This window comes from Centroberyx gerrardi, chromosome 11, assembly GCF_048128805.1.
Source record: "Centroberyx gerrardi isolate f3 chromosome 11, fCenGer3.hap1.cur.20231027, whole genome shotgun sequence".
In the NCBI taxonomy this organism is placed as follows: domain Eukaryota; kingdom Metazoa; phylum Chordata; class Actinopteri; order Beryciformes; family Berycidae; genus Centroberyx; species Centroberyx gerrardi.
In genome coordinates, this window is record NC_136007.1 from 2,437,547 (window position 1) to 2,457,818 (window position 20,272).

Genomic DNA, 20,272 nt, shown 5'->3' on the forward strand with positions numbered 1-20,272 from the left:
GTCATCTGTCTAATTTTATTTTATTAATTCATAATTTGACAATCAACATTAAACAAAATGTTTCTGAGGAAATAAACCCTTCAAACCTGCCTATTCAGTTTGTGTTGGAATGTGAAGGGTTAAATGAAAGAAGCCCCTTTGTCACCCTATCAGAATTTTGCTGACTCTGCAGTTGTTGGGAAGAAAATGCTATGCAGCTCTGTGATTGGTGGTCCCGCTATAATGTCACAGAGGGCCGAGTAATTCAAATGAGGGACTAATTTCAAATGACAGTAAAATTGACCAATCATATCTTCCCTCTAAATGGGTGGGCTTTGTTATCGCTAACTTTATGACAAGTTCCGCCCGCTGTGAGGGACACGATCACAAGCTAATAAGCTAGCTAGCTAGCTAGCTAGCCTGTCGGTTTACTTCACGATGGCAGCCGCGAGTAACGTTCCCGCTAGTGAGGAGGACATTGTTTCGGATTTGTTATCGACGCCGTTTTCAAGGTTAACTTTTAATGAAAAGTTGGAGTTAATCGGAAGAGGAAGACCCACACCAGAGCTTAATTTGGTGCAGAAAACCAAAGCTTTTGAAAGGCATTTCAACTCCAGCGATTATATGCGATACCCGTGGATGACAGGATCAACCAAGGAGCAAAAGCTTTACTGCTGGGATTGTTTGCTTTTTGGCGCGGAGAGTGGGTCCTGGGCCAAAGATGGATTTTCTGATTTAGGAAGTTTATCCAAGTCAGCCCATCGCCATCAAAACGCTTCAAGTCATCTGAAAGCTACTATTCGCCTTAAAACATTTGGGGGCACCAGGATAGAGCTCCAGCTGGATGAGCAACGACGCCGGGATGTCATTGCTCATAATGAGAAGGTTAGGAGGAACCGGGACATTTTGGAACTTCTCATTACCTGCGTGGTGTTCTTGGGCAAGCAGGAGTTGCCATTCCGAGGTCACCTTCCACGCCTTCTTCTCCTACTCGGATGTTGTCTTCGGAAGTCTCCAAAAACAAAGGTTTCGATATCCAGTTCTGCCTGGCCAGAGTGGATGAGCTTCACAGAACAGTTGAAAAGGAGAAAGAGAAGTTCGACAGGGTCTACGAAGAAACCCAGTCTGTGGTTGGCCCTGCGTGCGGCCGTGGGGCTCAAGGAGACGTTTGCGCACGGTACAGGCAGCTCTGCTGCAGCGGCATGGACAGCCTCCTAACCCAGATTGCCAACCGCTTTAGTGACCACAAAAAGCTGGCGTTCCTGGCCCTTCTGGATCCACAACAGTTCGGGCATTACAGTGACCATTTTCCCCAATGCTGCCTTTTCAAGTTTGATGGACAGCTATGGTGCATATTTCGACCAGCCCCGACTCTACACCGAGCTCACCGTCATGTACGGCATGTCTGACTTTGCGGGTAAGAGCCCAGCCGAGATTCATCAGTTTCTCCTCAAAAAAGAACTGACAGAAAGCATGGCACAAGTGTAACACTCTCACATGCCTCATCCTGACAATCCCTGTGTCCACTGCCGACTGTCAGACTTGGCCTTAATATCCATCGAGAAGGAATTGCTGATGAAATTAAAAGCAAAGGAACAGTTGCATGACCCCGCCATCAACCACTTCATCCAAAAGGACAGGAGGATGGACTTTGTTTTCAAGTAATGCGATCATCAAAGGGTAAGTTATTTAAAAACTTATAGGGCGCCGTGCCAACTGATTTTATTCTGGCCGCCGCTGCCACTGTTTTGTGTATGTTAAGGTTTATTTGGGAAACGGTCATTGTGCAGAATTACCAGTCAATCTGTAAATTTACCAACTCAGCGGTCATTATGCACATTTACGGTAAATGTGCATAACATGTAATGTAATGCTGTGTGCGTGCTGTATCATGACAGCGCGCACACAGCACTGCAAAAGTTACCTATGACAATTCCAGCTCTGAAACAAAAATTAAGACGCTAGTCCAGCCTTAGCAATGCAACAAGCAAACAGCACGGAGAGAGTGAGAGTTATCACCAAAACAAAAAACAGCTAATCTCTTAAGCAAAATGCAAAGAAAGCAGCCGCAGCTGCGCCCTGTCCATGGTTCTGAAGTGTCTGTCGCTGATGGTTGCTTGGCTGTATGTGCGCTGTCATCATGATGTATAGGCTTGGCTTACATGAAATTTTGTTGGTTTTGTGTGGTAGGAGGGGGTGGCTGTCTGCTGTCATGCGTTTTGCACCCCGGCCCGTTGTCATATTCCGCTGAAGTGCACACAGTGTGATGATGCGATTATTTGTCAGGAGGATTTGCATTTTGCTTAAAGACGAGATGAAATGAAAAATGCCTTTTTAACCCTTTTAGATCACATCCCCGGTCATACTGTGCCCCTATTTAACAATATATGCCAAAAAAAAATACAAAAAATCAATTTCATTGTATTCTTATATCAAAATTCAATCATGGTTTCTTCCTGTAAAACAAAATATGCCGTGTGCTTACGTAAGCATGCCCGTAACTAATTTCAACCAATAATATCATGACATCCACCCATCAATCAATCTTCAACTTTTAGCGCACAGAGCTAAGAGGCTAACATTCATTAGTTAGCTAGCTAGCAACAGCATGGTACTTCGGTGTGTCTTCGGGTGTTATGACACGCCCACTTTTCAACGTTCAAATCAAATTCCTCCCAACGTTATGTCCCGCCTGTCTTTCCTGTTTCACTCGGAAATACGTCACGATACGGAAGTTAGATACTCTCGAAATGCCGTTTCATCTCGACTTTAAGAGATTAGCTGTTTTTTGTTTTGGTGATAACTCTCACTCTCTCCGTGCTGTTTGCTTGTTGCATTGCTAAAGCTGGACTAGCGTCTTAATTTTTGTTTCAGAGCTGGAATTGTCATAGGTAACTTTTGCAGTACTATAGGAGAGGGGACAGTAAGCTAAGCTGGTGATTTGCTTTTTTCCCGACGGGGGAAGGGGGGGGTCAGAGGGCCAAGGTTTAAGAGTCACGGTTCATTACTGCTAAGAAGCTTAGGTTGAATTACGCGGTAATGTTAATTTAATCTGCCCGATTTACGTTTGATAAGTCTGACGTTTTTTTTGTTGTTTTTGTTGTCGTGGTAAAATGTGTCGGAAAACCACTTACTCGATGCTGCCGCTGCTCTGTCTGTCTCACTCTCTTCACTCTGTAACGGGGTCTCTCACTCTTATCCAAAATGTGGAAACAGCGCCACCAAAAACCCGCTTGTGGCTAAAAAATATATTACATCCGTAGTGATAAGAACTACCATAGAGAATGAATTGGAAAAGTTAAGAGAGTTAAGGAATCTGTTTTCTCTCTCACAGCTTTATGGAGGCAGAGAGGAACCTGAACTCAGACTGAGGAAGATTCAGCTGGAAGGAAGGAGGATATGAACTGATTAATGGACTCCGTTTATAGTCGCACTCAAGAAATCCTTGCCCTGACTAAAATTACAGTCATAGTTAATTCTGAAATTGTAAAGCTACAGTAGCTGAACTGGTAAATCAACCAATAGTGAAGCTGTTTGAAGGCGAAGCGAAATACAACAAATGGTTCTTAAGAATTAAAAAAATGCTTTCTGGACTGTGAAAAAACAGCTTGAACATGTTTGGCCACCACAACACAAACTGGCCCTGCTATCTTTGCTGGAGCTTGTCATGCTTTCATATACAGCGTGATATATATTACTGTCATGTCAGATGTGTTTAGTATGAATTGCATAAGGAATGGTCCCTTCACAAGACAGATGCATCATGAAATCTATAGAGCTTCTAATCTGCAGATGTATGTAAATATATATGTATGTGTGTATGTACATACATACATACATACATACATATACAGAGTTGAAAGGTAAACATAAGATCCACTCAATGGATAAATGTTTCCAGCAGCAAAAATGTGTCACAACAGCTGGATTGCTTTGATGTATATCCTACTCCGTGTTATATTAAAACCAATGCAACAAGACTTCAGAGAACAGATTTCCCCATATCAAATATGTGAGTATACGAGCTCTTTGTTGAATCAGTGTGTGGCCCTTAAAAGGACCTTTGGGTGGATGTAGTTCCAGGCGGTTTACTTGGAGCTGGTGTACTTAAAAAAAATACGACACGTATTCAAGGCATCATTTAGATGAACATCCAAGTAACAGTTGAGTTTAAACATTTAAACGTTTTAGTATTTACATATTTCATTGTTGTATTCCCATATTTCCGTATTACAGAGGCTTGTTTCTCTCACTAGCCGGCAAAAGTGTGAACAGCGCCACCAGCCCATAGACTCCCACGTTGTGGCCAAAAATATATTGCATCCGTAGTGTTTTACAACTCCCACAGAGAATGAATGAAACAGGTTTAGAGCAGTGTCACTACCACGTGACCGGGTCCCAGTGTTGAACACCTCTCCTCGTTAGTATAGTGGTCAGTATCCCCGCCTGTCACGCGGGAGACCGGGGTTCAATTCCCCGACGGGGAGGAAAATGTTTTCTCTCTCACAGCTTTATGGAGGCAGAGAGGAACCTGAACTCAGACTGAGGAAGATTCAGCTGGAAGGAAGGAGGATATGAACTGATTGATGGACTCCGTTTATAGTCACACTCAAGAAATCCTTGCCCTGACTAAAATTACAGTCATAGTTCATTCTAGAATTGTAAAGCTACAGTAGCTGAACTGGCAAGTCAACCAAAAGTGAAGCTGTTTGAAGGCGAAGCGAAATACAACAAATGGTTCTTAAGAATTAAAAAAATGCTTTCTGGACTGTGAAAAAACAGCTTGAACATGTTTGGCCACAACACCACAAACTGACCCTGCTATCTTTGCTGGAGCTTGTCATGCTTTCTTATACAGCATGATATATATTACTGTCATATCAGATGTGTTTAGTATGAATTGCATAAGGAATGGTCCCTTCACAAGACAGATGCATCATGAAATCAATAGAGCTTCTAATCTGCAGATGTATGTAAATATGTGTCTGTGTGTGTGTATATACACACACACACACACACACACACACACTATACAGAGTTGGAAGGTAAAATAGAAGATCTACTCAATGGATAAATGTTTCCAGCAGCAAAAATGCGTCACAACAGCTGGATTGCTTTGATGTATATCCTACTCCGTGTTATATTAAAACCAATGCAACAAGACTTCAGAGAACAGATTTCCCCATATCAAATATGTGAGTATAGGAGCTCTTTGTTGAAGTAGTGTGTGGCCCTTAAAAGGACCTTTGGGTGGATGTAGCTCCAGGCGGTTTACTTGGAGCTGGTGTACTTGGTGACCGCCTTAGTGCCCTCGGACACGGCGTGCTTGGCCAGCTCACCGGGCAGCAGCAGGCGGACGGCGGTCTGAATCTCCCTGGAGGTGATGGTGGAGCGCTTGTTGTAGTGAGCCAGGCGAGACGCCTCACCGGCGATGCGCTCGAAGATGTCGTTGACGAACGAGTTCATGATGCCCATGGCCTTGGAGGAGATGCCGGTGTCGGGATGGACCTGCTTGAGCACCTTGTACACGTAGATGGCGTAGCTCTCCTTCCTGGTCTTTCTGCGCTTCTTGCCGCCCTTGGCGGCGGTCTTGGTCACGGCTTTCTTGGAGCCCTTCTTGGGCGCTGCCTTGGCGGGTTCAGGCATGACGAGATCTCGGTACTTCACAGCAGAGAATGAGCTGAGAGGAGCAGAGCGGATGGTTTTGTAGAAAGCTGATGCAAATAGAGCTGTGGCTGTTCCTCGTATACGATTGGTAGAGATTTGCAGCCAGACTGGGCATGCGCTACACAAGGAACTCTCTCCCACAGAACTAGAATGCATAGATATTTCCATTCAAATTAATACGACTGTGTTGCTGTGTTGTTGGCTGGCCTGGTACACTAAAGATTACCAAAAAAAAAGGACTATAAAAACTTTTTGAAACGCAGCATTTGAGCATGAAATTCATAAAGTCTATGCGTTTTCATGATGAAATCATCACTTTGTTGAACATGTCAGTGAGTTAAACATTACAACTGTCTGATTGTCACACACTGAAGACAAACTCAAAACGCTCATTTTCATGGTAACATGATGAAAGTTCAAATTCCTGTTTTATGCCAGAGATTACTATGATGCATCAATAACGTACCTTTCTATCTATTATATTTCTATGTATCAAATCATTCAATTCCACACAAAGACTTAGTGACTGCCAACCGCGCGGGCTTGGTGGCTATCAATGCACATAAGAGTATTCTTAACAAATTGTACATGCAAGCAGGAGCAGGAGGCAACTCGCTGTTTCTGCAACAAAGGGATTGAGATTCTAGATTCAGATTCATGAACTAAACTGATCCTGAAAATCAGGGTCCAGAGTCCTAACCATTACACCATGGGACCACAATACACACTGCTATCTCTACTGGAACAATTGATTATTTCATATGGTATTAGACCTATTGATATTTTCACTGCTATTTATAAGATAATGCATAGCCTTTATTTAGTAAGAATTGCGTAAGGAGATGGGAGGGTGACTCCACATACTGGGAACTGGAACGGGCGCATGGTGAAATAATATGGGTTGAAATGTGTTGTAATACAAGACAAGACAATACGGGTCCATGCAATTAATATGAATGATACTGGATTTATATGTCAAGTGAGAGGTTTCTGTTATTGAAGGACATGCACACGGCACTTTGACACAATACTGAGTTATTGCGGTTAAGTATGAATATCTATTATGAACAAACAAAGAATTAACTCTTGAAATAAAGTGGGCGGCTCTTAAAAGAGCCTTTGTGTTGCTGTTGTCTGGTAAATGAAGTTAACCTCCGAAGCCGTACAGAGTGCGGCCCTGCCTCTTCAGAGCATACACCACATCCATGGCGGTGACGGTCTTCCTCTTGGCGTGCTCGGTGTAGGTGACGGCATCACGGATGACGTTCTCCAGGAAGACCTTGAGCACCCCGCGGGTCTCCTCGTAGATGAGACCGGAGATGCGCTTGACTCCGCCGCGGCGAGCCAGACGGCGGATGGCGGGTTTGGTGATTCCCTGGATGTTATCACGGAGAACTTTCCGGTGGCGCTTGGCGCCTCCTTTACCGAGTCCCTTTCCTCCTTTTCCGCGGCCACTCATTTTCGATGCGTTTTCTTTCAAAGCAAAAACAAGCCGATACAGACTTCTAGAAAGCTTCAGTACTTAAACCTTCTTTGCGGACCTAAATGAGGAAGGAAAGAGCGCGCTTAGCTGGGCGGCGCCAAACTCCCTCAAACAGTCCTTCCCCACATTTTTTCAAAGGAACTTCAGCTGTGGCAAGTTAGCAGAGACTATCAGCAATCGCGTTTCCGGTTATGCGACTTTGCCTTCAAAATAAAATTCTAACCAATAAAACCAATAACCAATAAAATAAAATAACCAATTATATGACTTGGTGTTTGTTATCGTTTCTAAATGTGTCTAAATCATAATGTTTAATCAACAGTGACATGGAGGAACTTGTAGCTGAGTCATCAGGGCAAACTGACATTTTCAAACTTGAAAAAAGAGTAACTAAACATGAGGTGTCCAGAACAACAAAAATCATGAAAAAACTCACTGGAATGATTACATTAAATATGAAGTGAAACTGGATAGATGGCATCTTAAATAAAACACTGTTGAAACCTGTGGTTCACAATCTGTCTTTCCATTCTGTCTCTAATGAATCATTTTCTAACTGCAGAATTTATGACTTCAACATGACATGGTGACAAATTATTATTTTCAAAAAGATAGCAAAGACAACACAACTGACAACACATTTTTGGTGTGTCTGACATGATTTCTCCTCATAATGTTTCAACTAAAAATACACAACTTGGTTCAACATAACCTTTCAACTAAACATTAGAAAATACGACTTGAGCGTTTATGTGTTTAACTTAACTACATTAGAATAGAATATTAATGCAATTATTGACTGGAGGGCTTTCACCCACAAACAACAAAACTGACACAATTGCCTCACACTGCAACTCAGCGCAAAGTTCTACGGTTATAACCTGAAATTGTATCTTAAAAAGGTTTGAATTAGTATATGATAAACCTCAAACATATCTACCAACATGCAGACACAAGAATCATGACATTTTCAGCATGCTGAAATAACCTGAAATAGTGTGCAGCATGTTTAGATCATCCCACAATATTATATTTGATTGTTGGTTTATGTTTATTTCATTCATGTTCTAGTTGTGTAAAGAACGTTTAAAACGCGGGATATTTTAAATTTTAATGATGTATGACGTCAAATTGGCGGTCAGAAGACAAAGCAACACAGTTGGGGCTCTCAAGGTCACTCATTCCCTTTTTAAATTTGGAGCTGTTTTGTTTGTGCATATCCCACATTATACAATGTTGATAAACATCATTGTTCCAAATGAGCATAAGCTCTATAGTTGAAAGAAGTGGCAGCATTCTTGAAAATTAGGTCAGACATAGTAGGCTACCTAACGATACAAGACTTTATAGTGAAAGTTGACAGCACAAATGTTATAACTAGTAAGGAAACTCTTTGGAAGTGAGTGGGTGGCTCTTAAAAGAGCCTTTGGTTCGGTGTTCAGAAGCTGGTGAGTTTACTTCTTGGCGGGCTTCTCGGTCTTCTTGGGCAGCAGCACCGCCTGGATGTTGGGCAGCACGCCGCCCTGAGCGATGGTCACTCCGCCCAGCAGCTTGTTGAGCTCCTCGTCGTTGCGGACGGCCAGCTGCAGGTGACGGGGGATGATACGGGTCTTCTTGTTGTCGCGAGCGGCGTTTCCGGCCAACTCCAGGATCTCAGCGGTCAGGTACTCGAGCACCGCCGCCAGATACACCGGGGCTCCGGCACCGACACGCTGGGCGTAGTTTCCTTTGCGCAGCAGCCTGTGAACACGGCCGACCGGGAACTGAAGACCGGCACGAGATGAGCGGGTCTTTGCCTTGGCACGAGCTTTGCCTCCAGTTTTGCCGCGTCCAGACATTATCGTTGTTTTCTTTTTGATTAGGGAATCAAAGAATGTGTTGCGTCTGTCAGGAACCCGGTTTATATCTCTGTCAAGCTGCGTGTTCATTGGTCAGTTGGAGCTTCAAAATCGTCGCCCAATCAGAAAACTGCTGGTGTCACGTTAACATAGCAAATAACACTTCCCCTTTGCAGTGTCTTGGATTTTCAAAGTAAAATGTCTCATGAAAAAACAACTTTTATGCAAGGAAGAGGATTAGGGCCACATTCAAAAAATGTATTTGAGTTCTGAGATTAATCTCAGAATTATGAAAAGAAAAGTCAGAATTCTGATACACATAATAAACCTAAATACTGGAGTTTAGACTCTGAGTGTTAATCTCTAACCTTCTCACACAGCGTACACACACACACACACACACACACACACACACACACACACACACACACACACACACACACATAATTTTAAACACTGTTTGAGCCTTGTTAATGTGTAAGAGATTTTGGGGTAACCCTTCATTTTGAGAGTTAAAGCTGAAATTGCAGCACAATTTAGCCTACATCAATGCACAAATATTAATATTGGAGAAAATAAACTTTAAAGAGAGTTGACGTATCTGCTCTGCACTGATATGATGCAAACTCGAACATCAGCAGTGTATTTGTGTGATTTAATACTTAAACAGTATCTACAGTTTAATGAGCCGTGGCGGGTCTGTCCAGGTCAGAGAAAACTGTTTCCGCCCGGTTTCGAACCGGGGACCTTTCGCGTGTGAGGCGAACGTGATAACCACTACACTACGGAAACTGGCCTGTATTCCGAATGGAGCCGCGTGAGTCTCTGTGTTCGCAGACATAAATAGATCCATGAGACAGGAAGGCTGAAAACCGATAGTTAAGTATTGTAACTCAAGTTCTATGAGCATAGGCGTAGCCTTCTAAAAAGCTTCGCTATTGGTTTACCCATGGCGCGCTAGCGCACCTGCTGAACTTTTTTCATCGACGCTCTCATCCAATCAGGATGAGGGCCGGTGGGCGCTCCCTCCTATATAAGGCCTACACGCCCACTGCTCTGCTCCCATGTAAGTCTTCAGCGAGACCCAGGGAGACAGCAGGGCCGAAGTTAGAAGGCTACGCCTATGCTCATAGAACTTGAGTTACAATACTTAACTATCGTTCTATTTCGCATAGGCTTCGCCTTCTAACAGCTTCGCTATTGGTTTAGAGGCGAAGCCGGATATAGTCTGCTCCCTGCTGGATCCAGAGATAACCCCTGATATACCAACAGTAGCACATAAGCATCTCAACATACTGATCCTTACTCACCAAAGGTGAATAAGAGGATGGAGATATATTCATTATTATTGGAGAGGGACGTATTGTCCCACCTCTGTCATAATAAACATTCATCTACGAGGCACAAGCCAAGCTGTGAATGAATAAGAAGGTGTGTGTGGGGAAGATAAACATGTTACAGGTGTGTTGTGACAACCTTTATGATTATGGGTTGTGAGAGAAATCACTCCATAATAAAAAACCTTATTATGACTCCCCAGCAGCCACACTAAGCACAGAGTGGGTTAGGGAGCCTTGTGACACATCCATCAGATAGAAACGGATGAAAGGACAGGGTGAGGACCAAGACGCCGCCGTACAGATGTCCTCCACTGAAACTCCCCCGAAAAGAGCTGTGGCAGCGGCTACGCTCCGTGTAGAATGAGCTCTGATTGACAGGGGCGGCGTGCGTCCTGCATTCACGTAGGCATGCGCGATGCCGTCACACAGCCAGTGTGACAGCCGCTGTTTGGAGAGGGGTTTCCCCACTGATGCGTCACTGTAATGCACAAACAGCTGTTGTGTTGATCTGACAGCGGCTGTGCGCTCCACGTAGCACGCCAGGGACCGGGGGAAAAACGTACAGCAGTGTTTGAGGCCAGGGCCGGTGAGCGAATGCATCGATACCCAATGGCGATTCGTCCTGTCTCCTGAGGGAGAACCACAGGGGACAATGTGTGTTTTCCCGAGAAGCGAACAGGTCCACCTCCGCTCTCCCGAACATGCTCCAGATCGCAGCGCTGATTGGTATGAGCCCAGAGCCACAGCTCTGTTGCCTCGCAGAGGAGATGAGCAGATCTCACTCCGCCCTGGCGGTTTATGTAAGCTGCCGTGGTCTGGTTGTCTGTTCTGATCAACACATCGCGGCCCCTTATCAGGGGAGCGAAGTGGTTCAGTGGCGACGGGGGTCGACACGTAGGCGGGCGAACCATCTCTGTATCAGCCGCATGTGAAGGAGACCGAGAGGCACAACCACGTGAGCTGCGGACATCAGTCCCAACAGATGCATGACTGACAACACTGTTACTGACTGGAGAGCCTGGCAGCGCTGGAGAGCTGCGCGGATTGCGTCTTGCCGAAGCTCTGTGAGCTTGGCTCTCATAATGGAGGAATCCAACTGGATGCCCAGATAGACAGCCTGTTGGCTGGGAGTCGGGGAGCTCTTTTTCCAGTTTATTGCAAAACCTAGGAAGCTGATATGTCTCACTAACTGGGCTGTGTGGGACATGGCCAATTCCGCTGTGGGGGCCATTAAGATCAGGTCGTCCAGATAGAAAAGTATTCTCAGACCTCGCCGGCGGAGCGGCTCCAAAGCCGTCTCGACACATTTGGAAAACGTGCGGGGGGCGAGAGAGTAACCGAAAGCGATTCTCTGGTACTCGTACGCTGTCCCCTGGAAGGCAAAACGCAGGAATTCCCTGTGTTTTGGGAGAATGGGCACGTGGAAATAGGCGTCTTTCAGATCTATCGTTGTGAACCAATCTCCTGGCTGCACACATTCCAGTAAGTGCTTGGTAGTGAGCATATGGAAAGGTCTCTCCACAATACAGTTGTTGAGAGAGCGCATATCCAGAATAGGTCTCATTCCTCCTGTTTTCTTTGGCACAAGAAAGTAGCGGGAGTAGAATCCCTTCTCCACTTCCTCCGGAGGCACTGTGGTTATGGCCCCCTTCCCCAGCAGCTCCTTTATCTCTGCTGATAAGGCTGCTGCGTCTTGTGGGTTTCTCATGGCTGACTCCTGCGTGTAAGACCGCTAATATCAGCTTTTCATTTGTTTGCCAGTGTCCCACAAGGTGTCCCACCATTCCTACCACATCAAACCGCATCAAAACAGGAAGGAAAGCCCGCCTTCTGCTTGATTTGATTGGCTGCCTGGCCCAAATGTGACACTGACGAGCGGTGCGACTCCGCGCCTTGTGCTGAAAAGTTGAGAATATTTTAACTTTTATGCACGCCTAAAAACCGCCAGAATAAGGGGGCGATCACACCGAGATTATGACATACTAAATATATCTGGAACGCTGCATGAGAGACTTACTTTATTTTGCCCAGAAGCTAACTGTAACCGTTGAGGGCTCCGGCTCCGATTACAAAGCTTCCAGAAGCTTTGTAATCCAGCCTTGAACTGCAGTGTCTTTTTGGAGACTTTGTAAAATAAATCCATAATGATAAATCCAACACTGAATGTCTTCTGTGATTATTTATCCATTTTTCCGTGTTGAAAACAGTTATTGTTGTTGTTAGCCGTCCACTAGTCTAGCAATTCCACGATGCCTTGGGTTGAGTCTGTTGACCAATCAGAGGCTGTGTTCCTGACTTGTCGACCAATCAGAGGCTGTGTTTCTGACTGTGTGGCAGCTCTGATCTCAAACGCATGCGCAATGGAATAATATGAGATTGACCGCATCCTCCTATCTATATTATTAGGGCAGCACCCGAAATAATGAGTAGAATAGTGTAAATGTAATAAATATAAATATAAATGTAAATATAAAGTATAAATGCTCAGAAATCTTGTGTGTTTAAAGGCCCTGACACACCAAACCGACTTCAAAGAACCAGCGGCGACGAAGGCCGACTGTTGCGTCGCCTGCGTCTGGTCCAAAAAGTTGCACTTGAACACACCGCAAAGACTACACCCGACGGCCAACTAGCACGTACGTTCTGCGCCTGCGTGAGGGGAAATAACTCTCCATACCTTATGTCTGATAAGAAGTTGCAAATGGCACTGGCGTTGTCAGCCCTTGGTCTTTTGGTTGTGGAAGAAGAAAGGAAGAGGCGGAGGCGAAAAATAAGGAGAAACCGCACTAAATGGGTGAAATCATGAATAACGTTACTCCAGCGACAGCCTCAAGGGGCTTTCCCCAACCTGTCGAGAGCTGGAGATAAATGAAACCTCCGATTTTAGTTCCACATGTTGAAGGAATTTATCAGCCCAATCATCCAGAGGCAAAACACGAACTACCAATCAGAGTGATCTCTCTCACCGACGGCTCCGACGCCGATTCAACACGCTCAATCGGCCGAAAAGACGCGGACAGGGTCCGACTAGTGCCGACGGTGCGGGACACACCGCAAAAACTAGGGACACCGACGCTTACCGACGGCCCGACATTGGCCGTCGGCCGACCGTCGGCCTGGTGTGTCAGGGCCTTTATTTTAGTACCTTCTAGGCTTCAATTTTGGGGGGGCACAAAAGCCCATTTGGACAGGCATTGCCCCCCAATGTCCCCCCGTGCCGCCGGCACTGGTGGAAGAGGCTGATCTCTTTCGAGATAAAGCAGAGCTTCCATCTCGGTTCATACTAGCACACTCAGATACAGGCAACATGGTCTCCACTGCGCAAGACATAGTGTGTGCTGGTGGGGGCACATTCACTGTTGTAGTCAGTGTGTGGAAGCTACGCGAAGGGCGTGGAGCCCTGCGTGATCCGTCCGCTACCCCCTGACCCCAGTCTAACCGACTGAGACCAGCAGAATGTGTCTGCCTATCTTGTTTAACCACTGCACTCTTGGCGAGTGGTCGATGTGTATGAGAACCGTGTGGACTCAGCTCGGGGGAGACCGTGCGTACTGTCTGTGTGAACGGGGCACGCAGACCCATCTCCGCTCTACCATGAGAGTCGGGAGAGGGAGGAGAAACACGTCTCTTCTCCTTTTTGGCCACAGCAGTGGGTAAGTCATTGTTTGTGTTGTTATTAGGAAAAGCTCTTTTCAGGACCATGTGAGTCTGTTTATTACAAACAGTGGCAATCAACATGTCAACACAATCAGAACCATAACAACAATCAGAACTTGGACAGTCAGAATCTCCTCTTCTTTGACTTGCCTGCCTGCACGTTGCTCCAAGAGCAAGGCGGCACTCTCTGACGCGGTTCCGCACGGGGCTCAGAAGGAGGGGGTTGAGGCCGTGTCGGCGCCGGGACCGGTGGTACGGTGCGAGGAGCGGCAGAAGCGTTTCGCACACGCCGTGCTTCTCTCTTTCTGCCAGCCGAGCGTGACACCTGCTGGTTTCGCCCGAATGCCGTCGAGCCGTGCGAGGGTCGCTGCGACTGGTGGGCTCGGACCAGGGGGACGTGACGGCGGAGGTGGGCGCTGTCATCGTTCACCTGCCGGAACAGCTCAGTCGCCTCCTGCAGGTGCGGACCAAAAAGGCTCTCACGGCTGATCTTGCCATCGAGAAGATCCCTCTTCTCGGTGTCCTTCAGAGCCGTGAGGCTCAACCACAGATGGCGATGCTGCAGCGTGGCCCAGGTCATCGCTCTGAGGTGGAGAATGGCTCCCGAGGCTGTTGCCACCTCCTCCACTTCGGCAGGGGAGAGGGCAGATTTTCCAGCCGCCGTGGCTGAGAGGGAGCTGCTCAGTAGAGCAATGTTGTTTGCTCCTGCCGCTGATTGGGTGGCGCAGGCATAGCTTCGGTCCGCCAGCAAGGCAGAATACTGGTCTTTTTTGGCGGGAAGCGTTGGCTTTCTATCGGACATCCAACTCCCATGCGGGAGGAGGAGAGCGGCCAGGCTGGGCTCGAGTCGAGGGACGCCACCGTTCTGTGCCTCGGTCCTCCCATCCACCATGGTGAATGGCAGATAGGTGGTGACAGGAGCTTTGACAGAAGTTGGCTCATTCACCGCACCGTCGATGTATTTATTGATCGCGGGAAACTGGGGACAAATAATGTCTCCCCTCGCTGATGGTGATGGCCGGTAAAGGTCCCCCAGCATCTCGTCCGGTTCCACCTGCGGCAGTGCCGCAGGGAGGGGGATGCCCTTACGCCAGGCTGCTGCCTTGACAACACCGGGGAAATCTTCCCTGATTAGGCGAGCCGGTGGTTTGGTGTCGACGGCAGCGGTGAAAACCGCCGCCATGGAGACGGATTCCATCTTCAATGCCGCGTCTCCACCATCTCCTTCCCCCAACCGGGGGGCGGAGATGCGGGGAGACGGTGGCCGTGAAGTGGTGGGGGATGGAAAGGACTCATCCGAGTCCTCTTCAGAGTCCGCCGCACCTAGTTCTATGATGGCCTGCTGGAGAGGAATCTCCTCTCCCGGCTCGCCGTCCTCCTCCAGGAAATGGGCCAGACGGTCTTGCTTCTCCTGCTGAGGTAGGCCGGCGCAGCTTTGGCAGGGGGTAGAGGCTTCAAGACCCCGGCGTGCGTGCTGCTCGCCCAGACACTCGAAGCACCGAGTGTGGGTGTCGTGCCCGGCGAGGTAGCCAGGACAGGAAGGGCAGCGACGAGCTGGAGCTGAAGCGTCATTCATGTCGAAGTAGTAGTAGTAGTAGTAGTAGTAGAAGATGTTTGTTCAGTCGAGCTGAATAAAAATGGGAGCAGAGCAGTGGGCGTGTAGGCCTTATATAGGAGGGAGCGCCCACCGGCCCTCATCCTGATTGGATGAGAGCGTAAATGAAAAAAAGTTCAGCAGGCGCGCTAGCGCGGCATGGGTAAACCAATAGCAAAGCTGTTAGAAGGCGAAGCCTATGCGAAATAGAACTGCTCTGCACTGATATGATGCAAACTCGAACATCAGCAGTGTATTTGTGTGATTTAATAGAGAGCCTAAGTCCCTCCCCTTCCGGTGGACCACCATGGGACCTTATTTCGGAAAAAATATGTACGGTAGTCAACGGCGAGAGACAAATAATTGTTTGATCCCGTTGATGATGTTTTGTCAATTTAAATGATAATTTTGCAAGTCAAGAAAGTCGCAGTTTGTCGTAAAACTGTTGAACTATAAGACTGTAAAAATACGTAATTAGAAAGACTACACACCCAAAAGTCGCGCAAGTGACGTAACTTCCTCTCTCCACAAGCTACCCAGAGCCGCTGAAGCTCAGTCCCTCTCAGATAGCAGGAGTATTATACACAACCTGGAAGGTAGACAGTAAGAACGGATTTAAACTGGTTTAGGATAGTTTTAGTACAGTGGGGGCTAACGTTAACGATGCCTGTGTGTGTTTCCTATGTTTCGTTCCATGTTGGTGTCGGTGACGTATATTGTGCGAGACGAGAGATGTAGTTCACTGAGCGGTTTCACACAAAACTAAACGTTACTGTACTGTTTTACAACAAACTGCGACTTTCTTGACTTGCAAAATTATCTTTTAAATTGACAAAACATCATATGTGTAAGTCATGGCACAATTCAAACGGGATCAAACAATTATTTGTCTCTCGCCGTTGACTACCGTACATATTTTTTCCGAAATAAGGTCCCATGGGGGACAGCGGAAGGGGAGGGACTTAGGCTCTCTATACTTAAACACTATCTACAGTTTTATGAGCCGCGGCAGGTCTGTCCGGGTCAGAGAAAACTGTTTCCGCCCGGTTTCGAACCGGGGACCTTTCGCGTGTGAGGCGAACGTGATAACCACTACACTACGGAAACTGGTGTGTATTCCAAATGGAGCCGCGTGACTCTGTGTTCGCAGACATAAATAGATCCATGAAACAGGAAGGCTGAAAAACACAAGTTGTTCGTTCTTTCGTCCTCTTTCCTTATTATCTATTTCTGGCTTTCCTTGTTTCGTTGTATCTTTATCTCTTTTTTCTAAATTTCTTTCTGTATAAGCTATCTTTCTTAAATAAAACAAGAAAAACATGAAAATAAAAAAATTGTTTCACACATACACATGCAAACACTCATACCCGTCCAAGCACGTCAGAGGACTGTTGTAATCGTAACCACTCAACTAATTTGAACTATTTTAATATTTCACTATTTGAACAGGCTCCATAATTTGCCACTCACATCATGTTGACCAACACTCCACCACCACACACTGAAAGTTGAGAGAGAGAGAGAGAGAGAGAGAGAGAGAGAGAGAGAGAGAGAGAGAGAGAGAGAGAGAGAGAGAGAGAGAGAGAGAGAGAGAGAGAGAGAGAGAGAGAGAGAGAGAGAGAGAGAGAGAGAGAGAGAGAGAGAGAGAGAGAGAGAGAGAGAGAGAGAGAGAGAGAGAGAGAGAGAGAGAGAGAGAGAGATACATCTGAGCCAATATGCTTGGTTAGTGCTGGCTCATGGTAGCCGTCTATCTGCGTGAGTGACTCTGAAAACAAAATGAAATAAAATAGAGTAAAACCATATATTTCATCAACAATATATGCAAATTGGTTGGGTTTTTATATATAGATATTTTTTGTGTTAAAGCTGCCGATATAAGCTCGACGATATTTTGTGCAAATATTAAATGTCCCATATCATGTAAAGCAGGACTCCCCTTGCCTCTGTGATGATAAAGGAGTTGGATGGTCTATCTAAACATGGTGAAAGTATCAAAACGCACGGTCGCCAACTAAATCCACACAATCCATATTAGAAAAGCGAGCCTCTAAACGAGCCGTTTGGACTTCCGTAACTTTGTGGCGTCACAAAGGTTCGCTCATTATCATTTCTGTAAGAAATAATAGACTAACAAAGGATAAAAAAGATAAAACATAATAATTTACCATTCTAAAATGTTCTGTTGTAGTCTTGGTTGTGGCAGTGGTTTGTTGTCTTCTGTTCTTTCAGATTCAGGCTCTGATGCCGTTAATATTAATGAGCCTTAAAGACACGGCGACAGAAACAGCCTGTTCTTGGTAAGGCTCAGAGAGATGCTGGAAAATGAACGTGTCAAAATGGATTGAGAGTGTTTTTGGTTCATGACACCACACACACAGCTTTGAATGGACCTCAAGACATAAAATAAACCACTGGAAAGTAGAATATGGGACCTAAGTATTCAGTGTTTCCCCCACAATTGTATTCTCAGTCAGGGTGGAAAAGCCTCTCTTTCTGAAAACTAGACTACTGATCTTTTTAAGGGTTAGAACTTATTGAATGTTGATGTAGTCGCATTATGATTACAGCTGGGGAGATTCAGTGCATGAATACTTCCTGCATGATAAATGAATTATGTATTATAGATGCTGATGTAACTTAAACGGTCTTTGTTCTCTTAACAGGAATTGCAGCGCAGCGTCCAGAGAGGAGTTTCTGTTGGAGCACTGATACCATTTTAACTCTCCCCTCTTTTCACTTCATTTTACTCTGTTTTACACCACTGAATACTGGGGCTTGTCTTTTAGTTTATTTTATTTGCAAAGTCATAGAACATAGAAACAAGCTGCTCGTCTGGTGATGTCATCACTATTATTGTATAGAAATCATTAATTTATCATTTCATTTATCTGGGTACCACTGATATACGGTAAACTAGTACGATCACAGAGGAAGCCTTAAATAATCATGTCTAGTCTCAAAATAAACAGCAGATGGCGCTCACAACACATTGGCAAGTGATTTAAATTCAAATCTTCAGTATGATAGGCTACTGAAGCTTACAGTTAACGATAAACAAAAAAAAATTGCTCTGAGATCGAGCCAAAAATTTGTTATAGCTGTTGTTTTGGATGTGGTGGGAAGACATTTTATTAACTTAAAATGATTTAAATCTTTTTCTAGTTATAGTTATCTTTATAGTTATCCTTCTAGATCACACTACAAGGTTGCGGACTTATTATTTGTAACATATAACCAGCAGTGGTACTAAATTGATTTAAACACCAAACACTTAACACTTTTATAAACTTATACACATATTAATAATGACAACAATCCATACTTGACATCTTATTAATACATCCAAATTTACCAACAAACAGGGATTCAGGGAACGGAATACTTTCAAGCAGCTACTTCCATTTACATTTGATTTTGAGCATTTAGCTATTGTTCAGAGTGAATAACAATGAGTGCAACAGTAGAGTAAAATTCCTCAATCATCAACATTGCAAGCAACCAATAGTAAAACGTCAGAGGTCAATAGATGGAATAAATAATCCTGTGACCCTAGAATGATCATGTTAGGTAGAGAAGTGCCATAGAATGAAATAAGAGGTGAGAGAGAGGTGACGCTTTTTCTGTCACTTTTATTCTTCACTTCTTCATGTCTTCATTTTTATTTTAAACCTCTTTACGTGTGTGTGTGTGTGTGTGTGGGTATGACTTAAGTCACTTTCAGGGACACACACCAGACTTAAGACCAGTTGATTGGGGACGGCTTGTGCAATTGGGGACAAAAGCCGTGTCCCCAATTGGTAAAAAGCTGATTTTTGGGTCAGTGGTTAAGGTTAAGGTCAGTGGTTAAGGTTAGGGTTAGGGTTAGGTTTAGGCAAGTAGTGGTTATGGTTAGGGTTAGGGTAAGTCTCCAGGAAATGAATGTGTGTGTGTGTGTGTGTGTGTGTGTGTGTGTGTGTGTGTGGTTAGACCTGTGAAGCTCCTTCAGTTCAGCTCGTTTGGGCAGGCGAGAACAATGCCATTCAAAGTAGGGTGGCACACTTTGGAGACGCTTGAAAATGCGGGTCTCCTAGATCAAGTAAAAAGTCCATTCCCCTTAACCACTGTACCATCTCTGAGAATTACTGTATGTCAGGTCAAGATTTACAGTCATTAAATTTCATGAAGATTACTTATCTAATACAGAAAGGATGGATTTTATTTAAAGAAGTCTTGGAGGAGCTTAGAGGTACAGATTTTGCGACCTTGATTAGAATTACTGCAAATTCAACCAATCCCTGAAATAATTGCGAAAGTTTGCAGTTTTTTCCAGTCCCTGCATTGTTCATGCAAAACATGGTGATCAGAAGAATGCTATGTGTGTGTGTGTGTGTGTGTGTGTGTGTGTGTGTGTGTGTGTGTGAAAGAGAGAGGCTGCTTTTTTTTTTCTTCCTTTTTCCTTAAGTGAGTTAAATGGTAGGTTCTTGAAAAAAATCACAATCTTTTGTTGCTGGCTTAAAATTTTCAATCACTCCTGCAATTCTAATGCAAAATAAGACAAAAAACATTGCAAATTTCATTGCAATTTTTGATAATAGCAGCTGCAAAATAAGTCATTTTGGGCCACAATAATCACTAAAAAGCCCCACCGAAATTCTGATGGGACTGACCTAGGTTTTACTTTTTCTGCCAACATGTTTTCTAAAACGTGTGAATCTTGAGAGAGAGCAAGAGAGAA

General features: G+C 45.1%; 3 protein-coding genes and 3 non-coding genes across 6 annotated transcripts; 1 reads left to right on the top strand and 5 right to left on the bottom strand.

Annotated features, from left to right (window-relative positions):
* The first annotated feature begins 4,394 nt into the window (after nucleotides 1–4,394).
* trnad-guc (transfer RNA aspartic acid (anticodon GUC)) lies at nucleotides 4,395–4,466 on the top strand. The gene has a single exon. It is a non-coding gene; the product is annotated as a tRNA-Asp (tRNA).
* Nucleotides 4,467–5,207: 741 nt separating this feature from the next.
* Nucleotides 5,208–5,630, bottom strand: LOC139915976 (histone H2B 1/2). The gene has a single exon (XM_071904755.2). It carries the CDS (start codon nucleotides 5,623–5,625, stop codon nucleotides 5,251–5,253), a length of 375 nt encoding a protein of 124 aa, XP_071760856.1. The 5' UTR covers nucleotides 5,626–5,630; the 3' UTR covers nucleotides 5,208–5,250.
* Nucleotides 5,631–6,775: 1,145 nt separating this feature from the next.
* LOC139915980 (histone H4) lies at nucleotides 6,776–7,218 on the bottom strand. The gene has a single exon (XM_071904761.2). The coding sequence runs from the start codon at nucleotides 7,103–7,105 to the stop codon at nucleotides 6,794–6,796; it is 312 nt and encodes a 103-aa protein (XP_071760862.1). The 5' UTR covers nucleotides 7,106–7,218; the 3' UTR covers nucleotides 6,776–6,793.
* Nucleotides 7,219–8,544: 1,326 nt separating this feature from the next.
* Nucleotides 8,545–8,967, bottom strand: LOC139915971 (histone H2A-like). The gene has a single exon (XM_071904750.2). It carries the CDS (start codon nucleotides 8,965–8,967, stop codon nucleotides 8,584–8,586), a length of 384 nt encoding a protein of 127 aa, XP_071760851.1. The 3' UTR covers nucleotides 8,545–8,583.
* Nucleotides 8,968–9,686: 719 nt separating this feature from the next.
* On the bottom strand, nucleotides 9,687–9,759 carry trnav-cac (transfer RNA valine (anticodon CAC)). The gene has a single exon. It is a non-coding gene; the product is annotated as a tRNA-Val (tRNA).
* Nucleotides 9,760–16,592: 6,833 nt separating this feature from the next.
* trnav-cac (transfer RNA valine (anticodon CAC)) lies at nucleotides 16,593–16,665 on the bottom strand. Its single transcript has one exon. It is a non-coding gene; the product is annotated as a tRNA-Val (tRNA).
* Between the last annotated feature and the right edge of the window lie 3,607 nt (nucleotides 16,666–20,272).

Coding starts and splice junctions, on each gene's coding strand:
- LOC139915976 (XM_071904755.2), bottom strand. CDS start 5,625: ATGCCTGAACCCGCCAAGGCAGCGCCCAAGAAGGGCTCCAAGAAAGCC.
- LOC139915980 (XM_071904761.2), bottom strand. CDS start 7,105: ATGAGTGGCCGCGGAAAAGGAGGAAAGGGACTCGGTAAAGGAGGCGCC.
- LOC139915971 (XM_071904750.2), bottom strand. CDS start 8,967: ATGTCTGGACGCGGCAAAACTGGAGGCAAAGCTCGTGCCAAGGCAAAG.